The sequence below is a fragment of the Schistocerca gregaria genome, chromosome X (genome assembly GCF_023897955.1).
Source record: "Schistocerca gregaria isolate iqSchGreg1 chromosome X, iqSchGreg1.2, whole genome shotgun sequence".
NCBI classification, from domain to species: Eukaryota; Metazoa; Arthropoda; class Insecta; order Orthoptera; family Acrididae; genus Schistocerca; species Schistocerca gregaria.
The window spans coordinates 437,301,929-437,329,515 of record NC_064931.1 but is presented as its reverse complement, the minus strand read 5'-3'; the positions used below and the strand labels follow the sequence as shown (position 1 = coordinate 437,329,515).

Sequence of the window (27,587 nt, the reverse complement as noted above, 5' to 3'; positions counted from 1 at the left end):
TGAAATATAGTTCTTCCATGATCAACCTCATTTCAGTGGTTTAAAACAGTTTCTAAAGTACTCTGGTCATTGATGTGAAAGAGATGACAGTCAACATAACTGTCACCACTGTAAGAGAAGAAGTGTTGAGTATGTTCAACAGCAATTTAATTTTGGCATGCCTCCCTGTGTAAATGCACAAATTTTTTGGGCAGGGAATAAAAAAAGGAATTGTACAGCTTATTGTATGGCACTGGCAATGATAGGGTCAATGACAAAGAACACTAGCTAAGCTAGGTTGTGGATAGTCATGGTTCTACAAACCATGCAATCCAGATGACGACCCGCTATTCCTGTACTCTGTAATACATAAATTCCAGCAAAGGATCACCAGAGCTGGCTAATACCCAGCTTTGAACCTGTAATCAGGTTAAGGAAATCTCAACTCAACCTGTGCTGGCTAAGCTCCTGAGGTGTGCCAGCTGGCATCTTAAAGTGGGCCTGTGTACCTTTAGGAATGTTAAGGATATGGACAACATAGTTATAGGTCATTACAAATAAGTTACATAAAAAGCCTCAGAATAATGCAACATTTTATTTAACAAGATAGTTGACATCTGTATAATACATCAGCACTAGGCAGGTACAAAGTTATCATTTTCTACAAAGAGGAAAATTTTTTAGAAAGCAATCAAAGCATTTTATGTAAAGAAAAAAGTTTTGGTTTTACAAGTTTCAGTATAAGGCTGCATGGACAAAAAAAAAGTGCACAGGATTTTACATATCAAATTTGCTATAATTCAGTGTAAGAGAAACTTTTAATTTGAGATACAACAAAGTATATCAATGAGGCAGCTGTGCATTTTCTAATGATAAATAGGATGTTTGATAGCAGGTGCTGAAAATTTTATTAATAAGAGAAGCTTTAATCTTTAATATCACAGGAGGAAAGAGGTTCTACCTACATGTAATCTGTTTTCATTATTTGTAATAAACATAATAAGCTCTGGACCATACTCAACACACACCTCTATTCTATACTACAGTGCCTTTTCAGTGAATGGTCAGCAAATGCAAACTTTTAATTGACTATTTTGACACACCTTATCACATTGTACACTGACACAGACAAACGCTAAGACACAGATTCTAATTAATTACTCAAACTGCAACTTCAGTGCATGTTCACATGCTAATTCAAGAACTGCTATTTAGATAGTAATTGACTATCCAGCGAGCAAAACACTGCTGTTACTATATAACATCTTTAGAAAAATATTATATTATTACACTTGGGTAAGCTCCTACATGTTTACAAAATTTGAGTTACTCACAACACAGTACAATGAAGAGCCAGTCATTAGAAGCCCGTAATGAACAGAGGACAATTAATTAAAATTATATTTCCCAGTTAGATCGACTAGGAATGTGCATACACCATATGACTATTACAAAAACTCTAGGTGTTCTCAAATGATATGTTTTTTTACAACAACAAGCAATTATGCACTCAACTATTTTTGTATTAAATTTATGCACTGGTGCTTCAAGCAGCATGTAAATATCATAAATATACTATACAATTCTCACATCACAAACAAAATAAACTCACAATATTACAAACTGTCTGTCACTTATGTTTTAAACACTATTAATGAAACATTACTGCAACATAACTGTACCACCTTAATTGCAGTGGAAACATTGGACTAAAATGAAACAAAACACACCATCAGATCAATTAAAAATTAACTATATCTTCATCTGATGTCGCATTTGCACCCAATTTTTGAAACAGAAATTACATGCGAGTTTTTAATGCTACATGCAATTACTATATCTACTTTCTATTCCACAAAATCACTGACAATAACCACAATATATATATTTCAATTATAAACTCATATTCTGTTAGTTATTGGGATCACTCTTGAAATATGATGCTGAAACATTCCTCAGAGCCAAACTTCATTTTTCTTGCAATCAGGAGATGTATGTCAAAAGAAATTACCTTAATGACATATAAAATAGAATATAACAAGGAAATGCATTTCATAAATCAGATTATTAACAGATGTAGTAACAGAAAAGTAAACACTGCTAAGAATTTAGCAATGAAAAATGTTGCAGCACCACAAATGAATTATATTAAACACACAGTATAAGTACCATTTCATAAAACATATTTGGACAGACACTAAATATGGCTACGTGTTTGTTTTCACGTATCGAATACATACTGATGAGACAAGTATTTCAATTAAGATTCTTTTCACACTAGAATAATGCGTACAAAATAAATATTGCACCTTTTTATAAATAGCTAACTGTTTTAAAAAAGGAAATTTTATACAAGAATAAAAATACATAATATTTTATTAATGTGCCAGGTTTGTGCTTATAACACATTTACACGCTTCCAAAGATTCAGTTCCTTGAACTTTTTTATGCATCTATGCATATTGGAAGTGGAAATGCACACACACAAATTTTAATGACATAGTTCAAGTGCTTGCATCCACATACACTAAAAAAAAAAAAAAAAAATGATAAAAGTGAAAGGAACTGTTGCATGTTTCTCAAAATTTATAGAACTATTAGGAAGAACAGCTGTCTAAAAACTGATATTTCAGAATCTTCTGCTAAAGTGACATTACAAAAGAAATTTCTAACAAAACAGCTAATCACAACACTTTTTAAATCATTATCTTTATTCTACATCACACATTGAGATGCCTCATTACTGAACGTAATGAAGTATACAGAACTAACATTTATATTTGGTACTCTTCTTCACAAAAAAAAGTCCTGCCATGTGCAAATGTTGACACAGCAGGAAAAACTTCAGACTATATAAAAAAAATCAGTCACTACACATTTTTACAGCACCGACTACAGTAGAGAATCTCCAATATGATATACAAATCAAGAAATAACTCACATTTTAGTACTTTTTTCATGCAACTTATGCCCTACAGTACCACGACATACTGTAAAATTTCCTGTGTTCATTATAATACTGAGCAATAGCGCACATTATAGTGTCCCATATGACACTACAAAGCTAGTAAAAATAAATGCCAACAACTTTTGTCAAAAATATTAGCTCTTCATAGGCTTTGCATCTATCATCAAAATATTTAGCTCCTAACTGTCTGCAGTGCCTTGGCGAAAATGATTTTGCTCTTACAAGTACCAACAGGTTGCTAGTTCCTTTAATAATTTGTCTTATTGAAGAGGAGGAGATTAGGGTTGAATGTCCCATCAGCAACGAGGTCATTAGAGACGGAGCACAAGCTTGGATTAGGGAAGGATAGGGAAGGAAATCGCCCGTGCCCTTTTGAAGGGACCATCCCGGCATTTACCTAAAGCGATTGAGGAAAATCGCAGAAAATCTAAATCAGGATGTCCGGACGTGGGTTTGAACCATTGTCCTCCCGAATATGAGTCCAGTGTGCTAACCTCTGCACCACCTCGCTCGGTAATTTGTCTTATTATGGAAGTCATTCACAGTAATCTATCTGATACAATAAGGGTTTATCTACTGTGCCATCAACAGTAATTACATTATCCCATATTACAGACAAGTAATGTTAACAGTGATATTCTGTAAAAAAAAAAGAAACACCATACTCATCACAATCGAATGGCTTACTTAAAGAGAATTTTATACTTCAATATTCCATGTTCCAGTGATAATTTCACACAGAGCAGATAACTTATTACTAATTCTATTTTATCCCCACAATTCCCTGATGAAACATCAACAAAGAAACATGAGCATGTACAATTTGTACCTAAGTAACAGAAAACTTCACCTAGGTAACAGAAAACGTTAAATATTTCTTTTGTAGCAAGTTGCAGTTGCTATATTCAAGAATGCCACACGATTTGTGAAAATTCAAAATCTGACTGGTATTCTTACTATATGTTTCTCAAATACATATGTAACAGTCTATTATTATATAGTTGAAGAAGTCACATTACTTATGCTACAACTTCTCAATGGAATTAAAATAAGTTTAGAAGTTTTGAACCCACTACATTGCGATGTAACCAAAGGATGTGAGAAAATATATTTACTTTTCTATAAAAGATTCAAAGCTTTGAAGAAAATTTTCCATATATCTTATAAAAATATAGAAAAGTAGCACACAATATTATAGAACCCATCTTTGGCACATGTTGTGAAAACTGTAAACGTGAAATTTTTAATTGTTCAAGAGCAAAAATGTTGTGTTTAATTATTTGTAACGGAAGAGCTTATATTTGTCATAATTCACTTGATCATTAGTGAACCATATGTAATACCTGAGCACAAATCATTATCCTGAATTGTGATACTGTGTCGTTGTTATTGCAGAGTAAACACTATTTCCTTTTGTAGTTGGAAGACACATTAGCTTTTGTGAAAACAAAATCAGTTATGCAAAGCACAGCAGACTTTAACGTTATATAACTTGCTAGAGTCTTTTATAAATGTCCTTGAGAATTTGATATGTATACGATATTCGAGTGTATTATACAAGTATGTCTAAAGCTCTTGTTTTGAAAACTAAAATTGCAATTACATTAATACTCTTCCAGGTGCAACAGCTATCACAGAACTAAAATATGTTTAGGACAGTTAAGGTGTAACTACATACAACTAACATCACACAAGACCACACATGCTTCTATAGGAATATTAACAATTTAACACAGCACAATGACTAATGTATTTACCCTTCTTGAAGGATCTTTCTTAAAGCTATAGTTGTCAGTTATAAACAAATAACCACTGCAGCACATACTAAAATGAAATAAAATAATTTTTGGGAACTCATTATCTCAACTGTACAGTAATTTAAAAATGATCACTGCGCAGAAAAGTTTCAAACCTTAGGAACATAAAAACAAACTACAGAAATAAAGTCACATCATCATATTTTAAAACATGAAAGAGAATTACTTTTTTCAGAATGCTCAAATGTTCAAAGCAGTTTGAAAAAGATCTCAGTAGGTGAAGAAAATAACTAAAGTTGCTACCATGTTAAACCATCATAACTATTTAGGGACAACTTTTTCTGAATGCATTGCATTAAGATTAACTAGTTGCAAAAGTAAGGAAACGATCAATTGCTCCACAAAAGTCACCACCTGTAAATTATTTTGAAACACCTACAAATCCTGTAATCATATAGTGAATATTTCTCTTACTATCTTTTTAATAAATACAACTTATTGACTGAAATAGTATTACCATTAAAAACAGCAGCCGAGATTGCATTAATAGAAGCTAAAGTTAGAGAGTTCATCAATTTAAAGAGGAAACAAATCACATCAGTAAAATAATTCCTGCAGCCCTGCTGGACTACTACAACCACAGTACAAATTCATTAGAACATTAATGACACCATGTTTATCAACATTGTGGGTGCAAGTGTCTTATTTGGCATCTACACTATACACACAATACATCTCAGCACTTTTTACGCGGGGTGCTAGGAGCGAAGCTATCAGTAGAAATCTGGCGGCACTGATTTGTTTCTATCTAGCGCCAACCTTAGTTACCTAACAATAATTTTCACAGTAGCACTTAACAATAGTATTTTTCACTTTTAGCAACAAGACTCAGTTTCAACTATATAAAATCCTTTAATCAATCAACTTTCATGTGTCACCACTGCTTGCATAATAACCTTGATTCCTGTGTGTTTTATATGCTGCCTTCTCTGCAACCAAAAGCAGTTTAAGTGGGAAGCAAGGACTGCTTATATCTGCTTCCAGCACATACTGTGTGAAGTGCCAAGTCATACTGCGCGTACAGTATTTAGATATATAGAGCAGATCACTAACTTTTCCATGTTTCTGCCCAAATCCCTAGGAAAAAGTCAGAGACTTCCTTCTTTTGGTATGAGCAGGAGGTCACTTATTTCACAAATATGCAGATAGTAGATCTATGCATATGAAGGGATGCACATTATGATTTTCTAAGTTTTCCATCTTGGCTATAAGTGTTAGCTAAGATGATCTCTGTATTGTTAACACATCACAAAGGCTATGTCAAGTTATTCAACAATATAACATTTTTAAACTTTACAATATTTTAATTTTGATCCCACATTTTTAAAAATATTGTGGGAAGAGCACACATTTGGATCTTAAATAATTATGCAATATCTGCCAGCTATAAAAACCAGTAATTAAAGAATGCCTATTGATAAAAATATTGAAAGTAAAATTTGATTTTAACAGTCATCCTTAGAGAAGACAGTTTTCTATAAACTCAAAACACAACCCAGGGAAGATTTTAGTTTTGAAACCTTTCACGAAAAAGGGCCTATATAAGGACTTATGGGCAGATAAATAAACACTATTAATTTCTTCAGCATCACAAATACTTGGTAATTTAACAGAAATGGAATCCTGATATTGCTATAAATTCAATTATTTTGTTAGATGAAGAAGAAATTATCCCAGCTGATTTTGCACCCTATAGAGGTATGGCTAATGGCATCAAATACTGTGCAGCTGAAAATGCAAGCATAGAACAGAGAGAAGGAAACTACAAGCTCAAGGTACTCCATTTCATTATTACTGTACAGACAACATTGGCAGAAAAAGATAATATTATAAAAATTGATAATGGTGTATGGAATACCATGTTTATTATATGGTATAACAAGTCCAAATATTCACTGTCTTTGGTATGTGTGGAGAAACTTACTGTCTGTCATGTAATGTGTCAAGTTCCTTACATTATGTCTGTTCCTGTAAAATGATTCTTATAATTATGCTTTAGGAGTTCATGCTCTGAGGCAACTGTATTGATCTGATTTATCAAAAATTACCATTAATTTTCATTCTGAATGTTCTTGCACAATAATTTTAAGTTGTATCTGCTATGGAATTAGAGAGAGTACCGGTACATAAAAAAAAATTAAACTTTGCGAGTTCTTATAAACCTTATAAATGTTACCACTGGTACACTGTTGTTGTGAGATCAAATTACATATGTTGTATTGCCATGTTAATGTTTCCATATAAACTTTTCCAAACTATAAAGTTTTAGATAGAAAAGTGTAAATGTGTCTTACACATTAGGCAATTATATTGGTCCAGAAGAAGAAATGATGCATCTCCTCAAACGGATAAAGTTTGTAGTTAACTATGTCATGGGCAAGTTAGCTAAAAATTTAGAATATTTAATAATACAGTCATTTTGAAAATATGAAACACAAATAAATATGAAATATTGTAACTATGCAGTAACAAAACAAAAATGTAAAGGAGTCACAAAATTTTCGTCATGAGACAAAATAAGCAACTAATTTTACAAAACATCAACTGTTTCTCTCAGAAAATGTGGAATAAAGTAAGTATTCTCTGTAAACTATACACAGGATTATAACTATGAAACATTGTTTAATATTAATAAACATCCAGTAGTGTAAAAATAATTTTTCTTTACATTCTCTACATGTAAAAATTTGAGAGATTGAGAAAATAGTAGTGCTATTTGATATAACAAAATACCTTTCTTTTGTAACAGTGGACAGCATTGTTCAACACTCTTGTGAGTTCCGATTTTTTTTTAAATATAACATAATAATGTATACATGCTCACATCTGGATTACAAACATTCAACAATACACACAACCAGGATTGTGGTCTTCAGTACTTCAATTAGCTTCCATTTCTGCATCCTAATGAATCAGTACATGTGTTACAAATGAAATTTCATGCAAGAAATCGAAAATGAGAAAAGTACCCCAGAAATGATACAGCTTTTGAACTCTCTATGGCAATTACATTTACATGAACATGTTGCAAAAATTATAACATGCTGTATGAGGAACTTTTTGCTATAAAATCTGCATTAATTTTGGCAATCTACTGAGCATTAATGAATACTCAAATTGCTACAAAAGCTAATGTGTTGTAAGAATTAAACAACCACTGAACGGCTGGCTGAATGCAGATTTGAATTTAATGTTGTCATGAAGACTGGAGGACAGATCTTGCCACTAGAATTTATAATGTAACTGAACAAAACATGTTTATTCAGAGAAAGACGGAAATAAAAAGGTCCTATAAAGAAAGAGTCATGCAGACTGCAGACAAAGTAGAAAAGGAGACATGTTTAGAAATGTCTCTGCTATGCCATCTTACACTAGTGGGAATGGTGGAATGGAAAAATATGAAAATGATTTAAGTGAAAAGATTCAAGATGATTATGAAAAAGTGAAGTGCCATAATACATCAAAATTAGGAGATGGCACATGAAGGAATCAAATGGAAAGCAGCAGATGTAACAACGGCAACATCCCCCCCCCCCCCCCCCCCTTTTACAGATATAACTTAGCAAATGCAAGGCTTTAGATTTTTTTTTAAATTTTGTATACTGATTTAAAACAATTACAATGAACTGCAAATTCTTCTGGTATTTTCATAGCATTACCAAAGCCCTAAGTTTCAAAATATGTTACTGATCTGGCTTTTCTACACTTTTGTCTGCACTTTCATTTGAATTTGGAATGTAGACAGACATTCACAGCATTCCACTTGAAATACTTAGGAATTTCTGTTATTGAATACTTTGATTAAAAGTAATACAAGCTACAGTATGTTAGGAATGTTTCCCCTGTCTTAAATGTATGAATATGCATATAAATGAATAATTCATAACAAATTTGTGTAAATTAAAGTACAGTGTCATTTTTAAAAATCTGAAATAATTAACATATTAACTAAAAGTACCATACGAACACCATATGAACAGAACTGATTCACAGAAATAAATAATGAATACTGACAAGTGGGAAGAAGAAAAGAAGACAATATTGTCTCAATTCTCATGCACAGCAAACCTTTTGTAAATTATACATCCTATTATCTGTTAACTGTTTCAACAATATTATTATATACACTTAATACATTATTTATGGCCAAGAAATTTATGCACTCAAAATTGAGGTAATATAACTTATTAAAAATTAAATGCACTGTATTCTCTGTGTTTCTTGTGCCTGCAGTATTACGCTGCTATGTGACATTTCCTCAATGTAAGCAGGTTGCATTTTAATTATCACATCCAAATCCAGCCTGTTTATTTTCCATTAATAATTATTTTTTACTGTGTAGCAGCATGACTGTGTTCTCCTTCTGTTTTCTTCCCAGCCTCACATTTGTTGCCTGATGTAGGCTCTGGGAATTCCTTGTTGCCTGATGCAGGCTCTGGGAATTCCTTAGATAATTCACCTACATGTTGTTCAGTTGGAAGTTCACACTGGGCAGCAGCTGTAGTTGGAGCAGAATGTGACATACTCTCCACCTGTGATGATTCATTTACTGGCATCCCCTGATTATCTTCAGTATCTTCTACATAATCCTCAGTTGCTTCTGAACAGAATGAACACTTGGCAGCTGCATTTCCCAACACAGAAGAAACATCCTCTGGATTTTCGATTTGGAGTGCATTTTCAGACTTTGAGGATCTCAGGCTTGATAGTGATACCTGTTTTAGAAAAGAATCATCAAAAAGAGAATAATTAAAATAAAAGAAGAGGCTTGATAGTGATAGTGATACCTGTTTTAGAAAAGAATCATCAAAAAAAGAAAAGGCTTGATAGTGATACCTGCTTTAGAAAAGAATTGTTAAAAAGAGAATCATTAAAGTAAAAGAATCAGATAATTTTAAAAACACTATGTCATACATAATCAAATTTAAAAAGTGTTTGTTTCCAGATTAGCAACAGAGCACACTGCAAAAATAAGGTCTAGTTCATTGAAAATAAAAGTATTTTTGACATGTATTAATCTGTAAGATCACTACGCCATACTACACCTAATGTACAGTGAAATATACACAGAAAACAGTGCATGTTATGCATAAACAATAAACTCATATTTAGTCAAAGACAATTACGTATGCCCCTAAAATATGCTCAGTTGCGAATGGTGAAGATTTCGATTCACATCCCAGTCTAGTACACTATCTGAATATGTCAGTTAGATCTACATTAGCAAACAATGTGCAAGTGAGGTGATGGCGGCAGTGATAAAATTAGGGTACTAGACATTTGGGATTTTTGACCTTACTAAAACACATGGAGCTGAGTGAGGTTAAAGAATAAAAGTTAAAAATATTCCACTGAAGTCTACAAAAGACATACTTACACTGGCAATAAAAACATATATGTGACAATATAAAAGGTAGAGGATGGCTAAGTAATCATGACCAAAAGGTACCACTGACCGATCACATAAAAGATAGGGGAGAAAAAGGGAAAGAAATGAGTCACTACGCAACACACAAAACAGCTCCAACCTAAATTTCAGGTCCCTTGTATATGGCTGTTACATAAGCTTCTGACAGACTACGAGGAATCTCACTAAATCTAGAAAAATGAAAATAGTGTCCCTCATTCTATGTTCAGGAATGTTAAAATCACTGTGTCAACAATTGAAAACATATTCAGACCTAAAATCAGTTTTAGCACCTATTCTTTCAGTACATCACTCAATCCCAGCACCTCACATAATAAACTTGTTAAGAATGACACTACGATTGGTGCTCCCTTTTGCCTCACCTAATAATGGATTCAATCTAGATCCAGTGCTCTGCGTTTTTGTGGGACTATCACTACTGCTATTTGTTCCTAAGAAACTGGAAGCAGGACATCATAGTTACTGTACTTTGATCTCATCTGGGCATGGAGTACTGATTGATGGTTACTGTCTATTCCTCAGGAGTCACCTGGCAACAGTGTTAACAATTAGTCAGTCTAGTCAGTCCAGACATTTATCACTGTCTCACCATCTTGTGAATTGTAGACAAAATCTACATCTACCCTCCACAAGCCACTAGCTCGTGTGTTGCAGAGGAAGCCATAGCCTTGTCAGTAAGATGATGGCATGGGTGACCCCATAAGGCGCATTTCAATTGCTCATGCAAAAAACACTCAAAGAAGCCTCCTTAATTTCTTGAACCTTTGTTACATATACTTGTTAATGATACTGTTACACATTTAGGCTTCTGCATTTTTCATCCCTCCCATGTGAGTGCCACCAGTTTCTTCAAGCATTTGAGACCTTTTCAATTAACTCTGATAATCTCCTATTCTGAGTTAGGAACGGCTCTGCACTGTCTCCTCAGAATGTGATTTGCTTACACCCACAGGAGCAGCTCTGTAAGAACATTTACCCCGAGGTCCATACTTTCAGGTAAATGGTACAGGTTATAAGAAGCTATTTCAACAGTAAAAGCATCCTGGTTTGCCCTTTTCAAATTCCAAGCTTCCAGTTCTCTTCCTACCTTCCTTCCTGTCTGATGGCAGAAAGACTAGGATTTAATGTCCTGTTGACACTGAGGTCATCAGAGATGGAGCACAAGCTCAGAGTGTTTCAAGGATGGAGAAGGAAATCAACCGTCCCCTTTCAAATGAACCATACAAGCATTTGTCTGGTGTGAATTGGGGAATCAAGGAAAACCTAAAATTGGATGGCCAGTCATGGATTTGAACCACCATCCTTCCAAATGGAAGTCCAGCATGCTAACCACTGCACCCCTTCACTCTGTGCTTCCTGTCCAGTGACCTTTATCCAATCAATGCCGAGTACAGACTGGTACTTCTCCTGTTTTGCAGAGAACCAATCACACTCATATATAGGCAATTGTTATGATGAGGTTGCCTCTCCCAAAGAGATTTTAAAGCTACCACCAGCCTCCTTCATCTTCCCGGGGTGGAATCTGTGTACTGCTCCTGCCTGCATCTAATGTAATTGCACAGTCAAATGTGGCACCCTGTTACAAAATGCTTGCTTATCATGTATCTGGGGCAGAATGTGGTAACTAGTCTGATAATTACTTAAGTGGAAGTGGAAAACCACCTAGAAACACATCCAAGCTGGCTGGTACACTGGGCCCCATCAAACCACAAGGCAAGCTCGATACGGGACCACTGTGATTCCCTGCAACCCAGAAGTGAGCACTACCGCACGCTCAGCCATCCAGGTGGGTTTTCAGTTCTCTATCATCACTATTTTGAGAGTTTTTGGTTATTGTTATAATACTGAAAGTTACAATACTATGGTCACTAGTGGTCATGTACTGTTTAACCTCTCATGACATACAATTATTAGCTGCAGCCTGATATGCCAGTGTAATGTCAATATTATTCCCTCCACCAGCCCTCTTTAAAAATTTTGTTACACTCAGATCTTTTGACATTACACCTCGTTCTCCTATGCACAAGCACCAACTAGACATTTGCACTGACTCTTATAATGTGATATGTGCTACGACACATTTTGCAACTATTAATTTGCCAAGGTATGGGTTGATCATTATGAAGTACTGCATATACAGCAGGAGTCACATAAGACGTAACGTCCCTTTTATTCTGTGAAGGGTTGAAGATATTGAAATGATGTTTTCGTTAAATGATAGTACACAGAGGGGAACAGAACATAATTGTGTAGCATGGTTAATATTCCTATGTCTTGTATCAGTAGAAATAGTGAAATAAATGTTTTTTTTAATATAACAATAACAACACACTATTTTTAATGATATCTGCAAGCTGTTGAAAAGACGAGTACAATGATACAACACTTGTTCCTCTTCGCATTGCCACTTTTCACAAGAGTATTTGAGAAAATTTAATAGTCATGGGTGAGTGGAATTCGAGAGTAGTAAAAGGGAGAGACGGAAACATAGTGGGTGAATATGGATTTGGGGAGAGAAATGAAAGAGGAAGCCGTCTGGTAGAATATTGCACAGAGTATAACTTAATCATAGCTAACACTTGGTTCAAGAATCAGAAAAGAAGGTTGTATACATGGAAGAACCTTGGAGATACTAGAAGGTTTCAGATAGATTATATAATGGTAAGACAGAGATTTAGGAACCAGGTTTTAAATTGTAAGACATTTCCAGGGGCAGATGCGGACTCTGACCACAATCTATTGGTTATGAACTGTAGATTAAAACTGAAGAAACTGCAAAAAGGCGGGAATTTAAGGAGATGAGACCTGGATAAACTGAAAGAATCAGAGGTTGTACAGAGTTTCGGGCAGAGCGTAAGGAAACAATTGACAGGAATGTGGGAAAGAAATACAGTAGAAGAAGAATGGGTAGCTTTGAGGAATGAAATAGTGAAGGCAGCAAAGGATCAGGTAGGTAAAAAGATGAGGGCTAGTAGAAATCCTTGGGTAACAGAACAGATATTGAATTTAATTGATGAAAGGAGAACATAAAAAAAAATGCAGTAAGTGAAGCAGGCAAAAAGGAATACAAACGTGTCAAAAATGAGATCGACAGGAAGTGCAAAATGGCTAACCAGGCATGGCTAGAGGACAAATGTAAGGATGTAGAGGCTTATCTCACTAGGGGTAAGATAGATACAGCCTACAGAAAAATTAAAGAGACCTTTGGAGAAAAGAGAACCACTTGTATGAATATCAAAAGCTCAGATGGAAACCCAGTTCTAAGCAAAGAAGGGAAAGCAGAAAGGTGGAAGGAGTATATAGAGGGTCTGAAAAGGGGCGATGTTCTTGAGGACAATATTATGGAAATGGAAGAGGATGTAGATGAAGATGAAATGGGAGATATGATACTGCATGAAGAGTTTGACAGAGCACTGAAAGACCTAAGTCGAAATGAGGCCCCAGGAGTAGACAACATTGCATTAGAACTACCGATGGCCTTGAGAGAGCCAGTCCTGAGCGAAAGGCTATTCACAATTTGTACAAAAACCAGATGGCAGTCATAAGAGTCGACGGGCATGAAAGGGAAGCAGTGGTTGGGAAAGGAGTGAGACAGTTTGTCGCATATCTCCGATGTTATTCAATCTGTATATTGATCAAGCAGTGAAGGAAAAAAAAAAGAAAAATTCGGAGTAGGTATTAAAATCCATGGAGAAGAAATAAAAACTTTGAGGTTCGCTGATGACATTGTAATTCTGTCAGAGGCAGCAAAGGACCTGGAAGAGCAGTTGAATGGAATGGACAGTGTCTTGAAAGGAGGGTATAAGATGAACATCAACAAAAGCAAAACGAGGATAGTGGAATGTAGTCGAATTAAGTCGGGTGATGTTGAGGGAATTAGATTAGTAAATGAGACACTTAAAGTAGTAAAATGAGTTTTGCTATTTGGGAGCAAAATAACTGATGATGGTCGAAGTAGAGAGGATATAAAATGTAGACTGGCAACAGAAGAATGCTGAAGATTAGATGGGTATATCACATAACTAATGAGGAGGTATTGAATAGAATTGGGGAGAACAGGAGTTTGTGGCACAACTTGACTAGAAGAAGGTATTGGTTGGTAGGGCATGTTCTGAGGCATCAAGGGGTCACCTATTTAGTACTGGAGGGCAGTGTGGAGGATAAAAATTGTGAAGGGAGGCCAAGAGATGAATACACTAAGCAGATTCAGAAGGATGTAGGCTGCAGTAGGTACTGGGAGATGAAGAAGCTTGCACAGGATAGAGTAGCATGGAGAGCTGCATCAAACCAGTCTCAGGACTGAAGACCAAAACTCAACATGTGGCACAGCCATATGTGCCCACGAAACGTCATCCTATGCCAACCTACTTATGGGCCATCTAGAGGAAACCTTCCTCCTCCAAAAACTTCAAACCTCTAGTCTGGTGCAGTTCATTGATGATATCCTCCTCATCTTGGTTGAGGACCAAGACAGCCTATCCCCATTCCTTTACAACCTCAACACCTTTTCTCCCAACCGATTCACCTGGTCCTCCTCTCCCCAATGCACCACCATCCTGGATGTTGACCTCCACCTCTCTGATGCTTCCATCCACACCTCTGTCTACATTAAACCCACTAACCATCAACAGTACCTGCATTTCAACTACTGTCTTTGCAGCATAGGTACATTTTTATGATGTATCTGCAGTGATGAGAACTCCCTTGATTATCTATCATCCTGCCCTGAAATGAAGGACATCCTACCAAACACTCCTTAAGTAGGGTTCCAACACCCACCCACCCTCCCGCCCACCCACCCAACCTATACAACTTTCTAGTCCATCTCAATGCCACTGCCATCCCCAACCCCTTACCATGGGCATCATATCCCTGTGGCAGACCGAGGTTCAAGACCTGCCCAAGCCACACACCCTGCACCTCTTATTCCAGTCCTGTCACAGGCTTGCTGCAGCCCATCAGAGGTCATTGCAACTGTAAAAGCAGCCATGTCATGTACCAACACTGCTGCAAACACTGAACAGCCTTTTGTGTTGCTATGACTACCAACCAATTGTCCACCAGGATGAATGGCCACCACCAAACTATTGTCGACCATCTGATGGCACAAAATGCAGCTGAGCACAAGATGCTCAATTTCAGTGGTTGCTTCATAACCTGAATCATGTGGATCCTTTCCTCCACCACAAGCTTCTCTGAACTATGCAGATGGGCGTTGTCCTTGCAACACATCCTCCGGTCTTGTAATTGTCCTGGCCTCAGTCTCAGGTAATCTATTGTCTCGATGCCCTCCACACATCAATTCCCCCTTCATCCATCCTGTCACACTCCCCTAATTCATGTCCTCTTGTTGCCTTCAGTGTGTGCCACTTCTTACCAGCTGCTACAATTGTGCCAGCCCTTATGCCTACCACCCCTTGCTGGCAAACCGGCGGCATTTCTCCCTCTCCTCTCCCCACACAACACTACACCCATCACAACCAGTCCACCTGCCGCAAAATAGGGTTGGCAGTGTTAGCCTAGCCTGTACCATGTAGGGGGCATAGTGTGTGTGTGTGTGTGTGTGTGTGTGTGTGTGTGTGTGTGTGTGTGTGTGTGTGTGTGTCATCAATGGATTGACTTTGTTTTATTGGGAGATTTTTGAGAAACTGTATGAAAGGTAGCAAGTTTTCTTTCTTTTGTGTGTTCCTATCGACAGCTCGATGCTTCTGCCTTTCGGTGAGTGGTCTTCTTTAATCCTAAAGTATTTACAAAAGGAAGCCTGTAATATTCGAATACAGCATTACTAGGCTGCAGCTTGACACAATCACACTGACTAAATATCTAGGTGTGATGTTGAAAAGCGATATGAAATGGAATGAGCATATCAAGTTGGTAGTAGGTAGGGTGAATGCTTGACTTTGTTTTATTGGGAGATTTTTGAGAAACTGTACCTCTTGTGTAAAGGAGATGGCATATGGAACGCTAGTGTGACTCATTCCTGAGTACTGTTATAGTGTTTGGGATCCCTGCCAGGTTGGATTAAAGGAAGACAGCGAAGCAATTCAGAGATGTGCTGCAGTATTTGTTACAGGTAGATTTGCTCAGCACACAAGTATTATAGAGATGCTTCATGACTCAAGTGGGAATCCATGGAGAGAAAACTATGCCATTTTCATGAGGCACAATTGCGGAAATTTAGAGACTGCCAATTGATTGTATTGCCACTAGTGTACATTAAGGAACACAAAGATAAGATGTGAGAAATTAGGGCTTGTACGAAGGCCTTTAGACAGTCAGTATTCTCTTGCTCTGCTTACGAGTGTAACAGGAAAGAAAATAATTATTAGTTTATGTGGTACCCTCTGCCAAGCACCGTACAGTGGTATGTAGAGTGTGTACAAAAAAGAAATAATTTTTCTTGACTTCTTTAATGTTATCAAATCAGTGTCTTTTCTTGCCCCTTTTCATTTGTGGAAATAAGAAAAACTCACACGGAGCCAGGTCAGGTGAATAAGGTGCATGAGGCCACGGAACCGTGCCATTTTTAGCCAAGAACTGTCTAAGAAAGATGGCTGTGCATGCAGGTGGCATGTGGCAGCAAGCCTTTTCATTTCCAAATCTTCCTTAAAATGCACTGAACCAATCTCCGAGGTAACAGACTAATCTCTGACAGTTGATGAATTGCGTGTCGATGGTCTGTGAGCACAAGCTCTTGAATTTTTTAAATAATTTAGTTGATTCAGGCAGCTGTGGACATCCAGAATGAGGTTTGTCATGAATCAACATGTCGCCATTTTTAAATCATCAAACTTCTCTTGCACTTCAGTTTTTCCCATAGCGTCATATGGGTGAGCTGTTTTCAACATTAAAGCAGTTTAAGCAGCATTTTTACTGAGTGGAAAACAAAATTTCACAGCTACACATTGTTCACGTAAACTTGCAGTCATAAAAAAGGAAACAAGAACAAAACTGCACTAACAAAAAGTCACTGCAGAAGAACAGGACAAGCCTGATCGCCAACACAGGCAGCACTGAACTGGCAATGAGTTGTGATATACACACCTATAGTAGCAAAAATTCATTCTACAGAAGCTCCACCCTCAGCAGTGTTTTTTTTATTTATTTTATCCTCTTGCATTTAGATAATTTTATTTCACACAAAATTCTCTCTACTTAGCACCATGCTTCTGTACTCTACTCATGGCTCCTACTCTCTGGCTACTTGAAAACACTCATGTAAGCTCAAAACACTTGCATGACAATTCCCCTAAGAATGTCAGTCTCCCGCAGAACTTTGCTCTGTGGTCAGTATGGTCACCTCATGAGCACACCAGTTATGTTCACCTGAGTCAGAAATGTAACTGAACATTTGTTGAACACAGTTTGGACAAAGTTCAAAACAGAGTAGAGTTACGTATAGCATTAATTGATTTTGGTCCAAAGTAATGAAGGAAGCTATCAGAATTTGTACCACTATTGGCCTGAGAGAGAGAGAGAGAGAGAGAGAGAGAGAGAGAGAGAGAGAGAGAGGCTGGGGAGAGAGCGGGGAGGGGGGGGGGGGGGGTTAATCAGCTGAGTTCTGCTTGGGTCCCCTTACTGGTTACTGGCCATCATGTACTGTGAGAACTTAGAACCAAGAGTTATCCAGACAAGACAATTCCTGGCTGGTCACATAGGGATTAGAGTGCAGGCCCTCCTCTCAATCCTGCCTGGCATTAGAAGGAGTGGGCTACCTTGACTTAGACACCGTTTTCTCACTTCATCAGAAGTAGTTGATAATGACACTCAGAAAAATGTCATATAATTCTGGCAAACACACTCACCTGGAAACCCAAGAACTTTATATTAATTCAACTCTCAAGGAACAGGAATGAGATCAAATAATTACTGTTGTAAACTTTTAACTGTGATGTCATGCAACGTTATGGTAGAGATGTATACCTCACAAAGTTAAGTGAAATATAATCTGTATATGCAGGGTGTACTGAATAAGATGTAACATCCCTTTATTTCGTTGATGATTCAAGATGTTGAAATGAGGTTTATGGCAAATAATATTATGCAGAGGTGCATGTAATTATGTTGCACAGTTAATATTCCTAAGCCTTGTGTCAACAGTATGCAGAAGGGCACGTAATTATGTTGCATAGTTAATATTCTTAATGCTTGTGTTAACCAATATAGTAAAGAAAATATATATATTTTAATTGAAATGGTATAATTCTTTTATGACATTCAAAAGCTCCTGAAAAAATGAGTATATGAAATATAGTGCTTGTTAGTATTGGCACACAAATTTTCCCTAAAAGTATCTGAGAAATATGTTAAAATTCATTCAAAATTTTTTTTTTTTTACAATGTGGGAAGTGTGAGATGGACTGCCGTCTTATTGGAACCACAGAACACTGTCACTTATCCAGTACTATCTCTTCTAGTGCAATAGATAGAATACGCATGAGAAAGTGTGTATACATGTTTCCATTTAACATGTCTGGTATGGAGTAAAGGTCTACACTGTCTCATCATATATTTACAGTCCTTGGCCATTGTTGTTGTATGTGACAAAGCCAGCTTGCCTTTATTGTTGACCAGTGGTGCATATTCTGTACATTCCATCAGTGTGTTTAGTAAATGTTGTTGCATTTGGAAAATTTATCACCTCTAAGGCATTGCAGACCAGAACAGTGTTGTCGTCGTCGTCGTCGTCGTCGTCGTCGTCTTCAGTCCTGAGACTGATGGCTAGAGGACAAATGTAAGGATGTAGAGGCTTATCTCACTAGGGGTAAGATAGATAGTGCTTACAGGAAAATTAAAGAGACCTTTGGAGAAAAGAGAGCCACTTGCATGAATATCAAGAGCTCAGATGGAAACCCAGTTCCAAGCAAAGAAGGGAAAGCAGAAAGGTGGAAGGAGTATATGTTGTTGTTGTTGTTGTTGTCTTCAGTCCTGAGACTGGTTTGATGCAGCTCTCCATGCTACTCTATCCTGTGCAAGCTGCTTCATCTCCCAGTACCTACTGCAACCTACATCCTTCTGAATCTGCTTAGTGTACTCATCTCTCGGTCTCCCTCTACGATTTTTACCCTCCACGCTGCCCTCCAATGCTAAATTTGTGATCCCTTGATGCCTCAAAACATGTCCTACCAACCGATCCCTTCTTCTAGTCAAGTTGTGCCACAAACTTCTCTTCTCCCCAATCCTATTCAATACCTCCTCATTAGTTACGTGATCTATCCACCTTATCTTCAGTATTCTTCTGTAGCACCACATTTCGAAAGCTTCTATTCTCTTCTTGTCCAAACTAGTAATCGTCCATGTTTCACTTCCATACATGGCTACACTCCAAACAAATACTTTCAGAAACGACTTCCTGATACATAAATCTATATTCGATGTTAACAAATTTCTCTTCTTCAGAAACGCTTTCCTTGCCATTGCCAGTCTACATTTTATATCCTCTCTACTTCGACCATCATCAGTTATTTTACTTCCTAAATAGCAAAACTCCTTTACTACTTTAAGTGTCTCATTTCCTAATCTAATTCCCTCAGCATCACCCGATTTAATTTGACTACATTCCATTATCCTCGTTTTGCTTTTGTTAATGTTCATCTTATATCCTCCTTTCAAGACACTGTCCATTCCGTTCAACTGCTCTTCCAAGTCCTTTGCCGTCTCTGACAGAATTACAATGTCATTGGCGAACCTCAAAGTTTTTACTTCGTCTCCATGAATTTTAATACCTACTCCAAATTTTTCTTTTGTTTCCTTTACTGCTTGCTCAATATACAGATTGAATAACATCGGGGAGAGGCTACAACCCTGTCTCACTCCTTTCCCAACCACTGCTTCCCTTTCATGCCCCTCGACTCTTATTACTGCCATCTGGTTTCTGTACAAATTATAAATAGCCTTTCGCTCCCTGTATTTTACCCCTGCCACCTTTAGAATTTGAAAAAGAGTATTCCAGTCAACATTGTCAAAAGCTTTCTCTAAGTCTACAAATGCTAGAAACGTAGGTTTGCCTTTTCTTAATCTTTCTTCTAAGATAAGTCGTAAGGTCAGTATTGCCTCACGCGTTCCAACATTTCGACGGAATCCAAACTGATCCTCCCCGAGGTCTGCATCTACCAGTTTTTCCATTCGTCTGTAAAGAATTCGCGTTAGTATTTTGCAGCCGTGGCTTATTAAACTGATAGTTCGGTAATTTTCACATCTGTCAGCACCTGCTTTCTTTGGGATTGGAATTATTATATTCTTCTTGAAGTCTGAGGGTATTTCGCCTGTCTCATACATCTTGCTCACCAGCTGGTAGAGTTTTGTCATGACTGGCTCTCCCAAGGCCGTCAGTAGTTCTAATGGAATGTTGTCTACTCCGGGGGCCTTGTTTCGACTCAGGTCTTTCAGTGCTCTGTCAAACTCTTCACGCAGTATCGTATCTCCCATTTCGTCTTCATCTACATCCTCTTCTATTTCCATAATATTGTCCTCAAGTACATCGCCCTTGTATAAACCTTCTATATATTCCTTCCACCTTTCTGCCTTCCCTTCTTTGCTTAGAACTGGGCTGCCATCTGAGCTCTTGATATTCATACACGTGGTTCTCTTCTCTCCAAAGGTCTCTTTAATTTTCCTGTAGGCAGTATCTATCTTACCCCTAGTGAGATAAGCTTCTACATCCTTACATTTGTCCTCTAGCCATTCCTGTTTAGCCATTTTGCACTTCCTGTCGATCTCATTTTTGAGACGTTTGTATTCCTTTTTGCCTGCTTCATTTACTGCATTTTTATATTTTCTCCTTTCATCAATTAAATTCAATATTTCTTCTGTTACCCAAGGATTTCTAGCAGCCCTCGTCTTTTTACCTACTTTATCCTCTGCTGCCTTCACTACTACATCCCTCAGAGCTACCCATTCTTCTTCTACTGTATTTCTTTCCCCTATTCCTGTCAATTGTTCCCTTATGCTCTCTCTGAAACTCTGTACAACCTCTGGTTCTTTCAGTTTATCCAGGTCCCATCTCCTTAATTTCTCACATTTTTGCAGTTTCTTCAGTTTTAATCTACAGGTCATAACCAATAGATTGTGGTCAGAGTCCACATCTGCCCCTGGAAATGTCTTACAATTTAAAACCTGGTTCCTAAATCTCTGTCTTACCATTATATAATCTATTTGATACCTTTTAGTATCTCCAGGGTTCTTCCACGTATACATCCTTCTTTCATGATTTTTAAACCAAGTGTTAGCTATGAATAAGTTGTGCTCTGTGCAAAATTCTACTAGGCGGCTTCCTCTTTCATTTCTTAGCCCCAATCCATATTCACCTACTATGTTTCCTTCTCTCCCTTTTCCTACACTCGAATTCCAGTCACCCATTACTATTAAATTTTCGTCTCCCTTCACTATCTGAATAATTTCTTTTATTTCATCGTACATTTCTTCAATTTCTTCATCATCTGCAGAGCTAGTTGGCATATAAACTTGTACTACTGTAGTAGGTGTGGGCTTCGTATCTATCTTGGCCACAATAATGCGTTCACTATGCTGTTTGTAGTAGCTTACCCGCATTCCTATTTTCCTATTCATTATTAAACCTACTCCTGCATTACCCCTATTTGATTTTGTGTTTATAACCCTGTAGTCACCTGACCAGAAGTCTTGTTCCTCCTGCCACCGAACTTCACTAATTCCCACTATATCTAACTTTAACCTATCCATTTCCCTTTTTAAATTTTCTAACCTACCTGCCCGATTAAGGGATCTGACATTCCACGCTCCGATCCGTAGAACGCCAGTTTTCTTTCTCCTGATAACGACATCCTCCTGAGTAGTCCCCGCCCGGAGATCCGAATGGGGGACTATTTTACCTCCGGAATATTTTACCCAAGAGGATGCCATCATCATTTAATCATACAGTAAAGCTGCATGTCCTCGGGAAAAATTACGGCTGTAGTTTCCCCTTGCTTTCAACCGTTCGCAGTACCAGCACAGCAAGGCCGTTTTGGTTAATGTTGCAAGGCCAGATCAGTCAATCATCCAGACTGTTGCCCCTGCAACTACTGAAAAGGCTGCTGCCCCTCTTCAGGAACCACACGTTTGTCTGGCCTCTCAACAGATACCCCTCCGTTGTGGTTGCACCTACGGTACGGCCATCTGTATCGCTGAGGCACGCAAGCCTCCCCACCAACGGCAAGGTCCATGGTTCATGGGGGGAGGAATATATAGAGGGTCTATACAAGGGCGATGTACTTGAGAATGAAATGGCAGATACGATACTGCGTGAAGAGTTTGATATCGCCCATGGAAAAAACCTTTATATACTCCTTCCACCTTTCTGCTTTCCCTTCTTTGCTTAGAACTGGGTTTCCATCTGAGCTCTTGATATTCATACAAGTGGCTCTCTTTTCTCCAAAGGTCTGTTTAATTTTCCCGTAGACAGTATCTATCTTACCCCTCGTGAGATGAGATTCTACATCCTTACATTTGTCCTCTAGCCATCCGTGCTTAGCCATTTTGCACTTCCTGTCAACCTCATTTTTGAGACGTTTGTATTCCCTTTTGCCTGCTTCATTTACTGTGTTTTTATATTTTCTCCTTTCATCAATTAAATTCAATATTTCTTCTGTTACCCAAGGATTTCTACTAGCCCTCGTCTTTTTACCTACTTGATCCTCTGCTGCCTTCACTACTTCATCCCTCATAGCTACCCATTCTTCTTCTACTGTGTTTCTTTCCCACATTCCTGTCAATTGTTCCCTTATGCTCTGCCTGAAACTCTGTACAACCTCTGATTCTTTCAGTTTATCCAGGTCTCATCTCCTTAAATTCCCACCTTTTTGCAGTTTCTTCAGTTTTAATCTACAGTTCATAACCAATAGATTGTGGTCAGAGTCCACATCTGCCCCTGGAAATGTCTTACAATTTAAAAACTGGTTCCTAAATCTCTGTCTTACCATTATATAATCTATCTGAAACCTTCTAGTATCTCCAAGGTTCTTCCATGTATACAACCTTTTTCATGATTCTTGAACCAAGTGTTAGCTATGATTAAGTTATGCTCTGTGCAAAATTCTAACAGACGGCTTCCTCTTTCATTCCTTAGCCCCAATCCATATTCACCTACTACATTTCCTTCTCTTCCTTTTCCTACTGTCGAATTCCAGTCAGCCATGACTATTAAATTTTCGTCTCCCTTCACTACCTGAATAATTTCTTTTATCTCATCATACATTTCATCAATTTCTTCATCATCTGCAGAGCTAGTTGGCATATAAACTTGTACTGCTGTAGTAGGCATGGGCTTCGTGTCTATCTTGGCCACAATAATGCGTTCACTATGCTATTTGTAATAGCTTACCCACACTCCTATTTTTTTTATTCACTATTAAACCTAGTCCTGCATTACCCCCATTTGATTTTGTATTTATAACCCTGTATTCACCTGACCAGAAGTCTTGTTCCTCCTTCCACTGAACTTCACTAATTCCCACTATATCTAACTTTAACCTATCCATTTCCCTTTTTAAATTTTCTAACCTACCTGCCCGATTAAGGGATCTGACATTCCATGCTCTGATCCGTAGAATGCCAGTTTTCTTTCTCCTGATAACGACGTCCTGTTGAATAGTCCCCACCTGGAAATCCAAATGGGGGACTATTTTACCTCTGGAACATTTTACCCAAGAGGATGCCATCATCATTTAACCATACAGTAAAGCTGCATGCCCTCGGGAAAAATTAGGGCTGTAGTTTGCCCTTGCTTTCAGCCATTCGCAGTAACAGCACAGCAAGGCCGTTTTGGTTAGTGTTACAAGGCCAGACCAGTCAATCATCCCTACTGTTGCCCCTGCAACTACTGAAAAGGCTGCTGCCCCTCTTCAGGAATCACATGTTTGTCTGGCCTCTCAACAGATACCCCTCCGTTGTGGTTGCACCTACGGTACAGCCACCTGTATTGCTGAGGCCCACAAGCCTCCCCACCAATGGCAAGGTCCATGGTTAATGATGGGGGTGGGGTGGGGGGGGGGGGAGGGGTGGGGGGCTCTGCCACATATTTGTTTGTAAACCTTCCCTTCAAAGGGAAAGTAGTTGTGGATCAGGATACAGTTGGTAGGGTGTATAAGGAATGAAGTGGTGGGTATGGAGTATGAAGGACATTGGGAGAGGTAGTGTCTGACAGTGGCAAGGCCATGGGCATGGGCATGAGGGATGTTGGTGTACAGGAAGGTGCCATCAACAGTGACGAGTAGCATCCAGGAGGTAAAGGGTGGAGATGATGGGAATTCAGTGAACAAAGTGATTAGCATCTTTCATATGGGAGGCTACATTTTGGACAACTAGTTGGAGGTGTTGGTTAATAAAGGCTACAGTTCTTCCACTGGGAGCACAATAGCCAGCTACAATGGGGCAGCCAGGATTATTGAATTCATGGATTTTGAGGAGCATGTAGGAGGTGGGTGTGTGGGGCTTTGCTGGGGTCAGGAGGGAGACGGACTCAGGTGAGAGGATCTGGGAAGGGCTTGCGGGTTTCAGTAGGGACTGGAGGTTATCCTGGACTTCCAGTATGGGATACTCCTACTGAGCTTGTAGGTGGAGGAGTCAGGCAGTTGGTGGAGGTCCCCCATCAGGTAGTCACTGCGGCTCATCACAACAGTGGTGAAGCCGTTGTCTGCAGGGAGGATGATTAGGTCTATATCTGTTTTGAGGTCGTGTTGACTGTCTTTTCTTCTTCAAAAAAGTTAGTGTTCTTAGGAAGGGAACTGGGGTAGGAAGGTGAGGCCAAGTCGGAGGTAAGGAACTCCTGGAAGTTGACTAAGCGGTTGTTAGGTGGGAGGGGAGGAGGGTCACAGTTAGATGGTGGTATGAACTGGGAGAGCCAATGTTCATTGATGAGTACTGTTGGCTTCGGTTGGAGGGATTGGTGGCACATAAGTTTTTCCACTCTAGGGATAAGGAGGAGGAGTGTAGGACTTTGACAAGTTCTCCATGGTTCAGTTTGGGGGCAGGGCTGAAGGTTAGAACTTTGGATAGTACTGGCTGGTTGATTTGGAGGAGGGGAAGAACCAGTGAGCTAATCAGTCCCATTGGATTGGGGAAGGATGGGAAAGGAAGTTGGCAGTGCCCTCTCACAGGAATCATCCCAGCACTTGCCTGAAGTGATTCAGGGAAATCACAAAAAACCTAAATCAGGATACCCTGATGTGTGTTTGAACTGTCATCCTCCCAAATGCGAGTCCAGGGTGCTAACCACTGGGCCACCTCACTAGGTTTTGGATAGGACTGTAACTTCTGTGGAACTAAAGAGTTTTGGTGGAGAGGTTAACAACAGTGTTTTGGGTTGGCTTGTATCATGGGTTTTACGGGGTGTTGGGAGGGAGTTGTAGAGGACGTGGTGAATGGAGGTTATCAACTAGGCAGGGCCTGGGTGCTATGAGAAGTTGACTAGGGGATTCACTCTGTGACAGATCAAGGTGCAAAACCTGCCCAAGCAATACACCTAGAACCTCCTACTCAAGTACTGTTACAGGCGTACTCTATCTCAGATGCCATGATTGCTGTGAACACAGCCATGTCACATACCAACTCTGCTGCATACACTGCACAGTCTTTTATGTTGGTATGACTACCAACAAGCTGTCCTCCACGGTGAATGTGAAGTGCCAAACTGTTGTCACGAACAAAGTTAACTACCTGATGACACAACATGCAGCTGAGCACAACATGCTCAATTTCAATGGCTGCTACACAACTCGACCCATCTGAATTCTTCCCTCCACCACCAGCTTCTCTGAACTACGTAGATGGGAGCTGTCCTTACAGCACATCCTCTACTCCCATAATTGTTCTGGCCTCAATCTCAGGTAACCCAGTGTCCCCACACCCTCCACCTAACAGTTTCGCCTTCCTCTATCCTGTCATCACCTTCCAATTCATGTCCCCAAGTCACCTTAAGCATATGACACGTCCCACTGGCTGTTACAATTGTGCAAGCCCCTATACTTGCCACCCCTAGCTCATGCATTCATAAAAATGCTCCATAAAAAAGCTGACCATTGTTGGAGACAACAGAGAACCCATAGCCATGATTTTTTATGGAACATTTTGAGGAATGTGCATTGAATTCAGCTCCCCTTCATTCAACTTCATTTTATTGTTACGTTGATGACACATTTATGGTCTGACCACACAGCGTAGAAGCTCTTGAGCATTTCCAGGAACATATAAAAAGCATGCACCTAGACGTCCAGTTCACCATCGAGACAGAAAAAGAGGGAAGGGTGCTATTTTTAGATGCTGTGATGCAACAAAAGTCAGATGGATGTTTTGGCCACACAGGGTACTACAAGCTGATTCACACTGATTTATACCCGAGTGTCCAGAGCTTTCACCATCTGCTACAGAAGACAGCAGCTTTAAATACACTGGTACACATAGCAAACACCATTTCTGACGAACACCACTTGGAGTCTGAAATCATTCACCTGAAGTATGTGTTCTGCAAGAATGGCTATTGGTGATGTGATGTTAAGTCAGCATTCTCATAGAAAAGGAAATGTGAAAATGTTCAACATTCACGTGATGATGCACTGATTGCAATCTTTCCCTTCTGCAGTGCTACATCCAGCAAAATAGGAGAGTCCTGGAAAGATGAGGTATCAGATCTGTTTTCTGAACTCATAAGAAGTTAAAGCAGATGCTATGCCTGTTATGGACAGTCTTGGCCTCAGGATTTCTGGAATTTACATCCCATGTGAATGCGGAAGCAATTACAATGGTCAGTTCAACTGCACTGCTCCCAACCACTGTGCAGAACATCAATGGGAAAGTTTTGTCCCAGGCTCCCACATACTGGGACTCTGTAATTAATGAGGATATAGAAATAAGAATGTGTGTGAACACCTTTACCTGTGACAGTAGACATAATCTTAGCAGAGCATGGAAGTGAGCTCTCGATGCAGAGATGAACCATAGATAATCGTCGCAATGATTATGCTATGGTAGGAGCAGTGGCACCACCAGCACAGACACTGACACCATCTGCGGCAGCATGAGATAACTACCGACCAATCAGAGGCCATCTTTTGGCTATATAAGGCCATGACAGCAACAATTTTGACAGTCGGTTGCTTCTGATATTGACAATGACAGAAAGCTCAAGGTTTTTACCTCAATTGATATGGCAAGACGCGTAAGAATATTTATACAGACCTGCCATGTCATATCGAGTCAGGCCCTCGATTTCCTGACCACCCCTATGAACCTGTTGCAAAGTAACACATTATTCATTATCAATCGTGAATGGACTAACTTAACAGAATGTCAATTACCTATCATCGCTCCCAGAAACGATGAAAGTTTTATCCATAGTCCTTCCCATCTCTTCCATAATAGTGTCCCACTACCCAGCCTATCT

At 38.7% G+C, this 27,587-nt stretch overlaps 1 protein-coding gene across 4 annotated transcripts in view; it reads right to left on the bottom strand.

Moving 5' to 3' along the window:
• Positions 1-202: 202 nt before the first annotated feature.
• The window catches only part of LOC126298609 (transmembrane and coiled-coil domain-containing protein 4-like), a 155,696-nt gene continuing 128,311 nt past the window's right edge, over positions 203-27,587 (bottom strand). For all 4 annotated transcript variants that reach the window (XM_049990011.1, XM_049990010.1, XM_049990013.1 and 1 more), the window contains one exon: positions 203-9,479. In XM_049990011.1, coding sequence (XP_049845968.1) covers positions 9,096-9,479 — 384 coding nt within the window. In that variant the 3' untranslated portion in view covers positions 203-9,095. The remainder of the gene's footprint in view (positions 9,480-27,587) is intronic.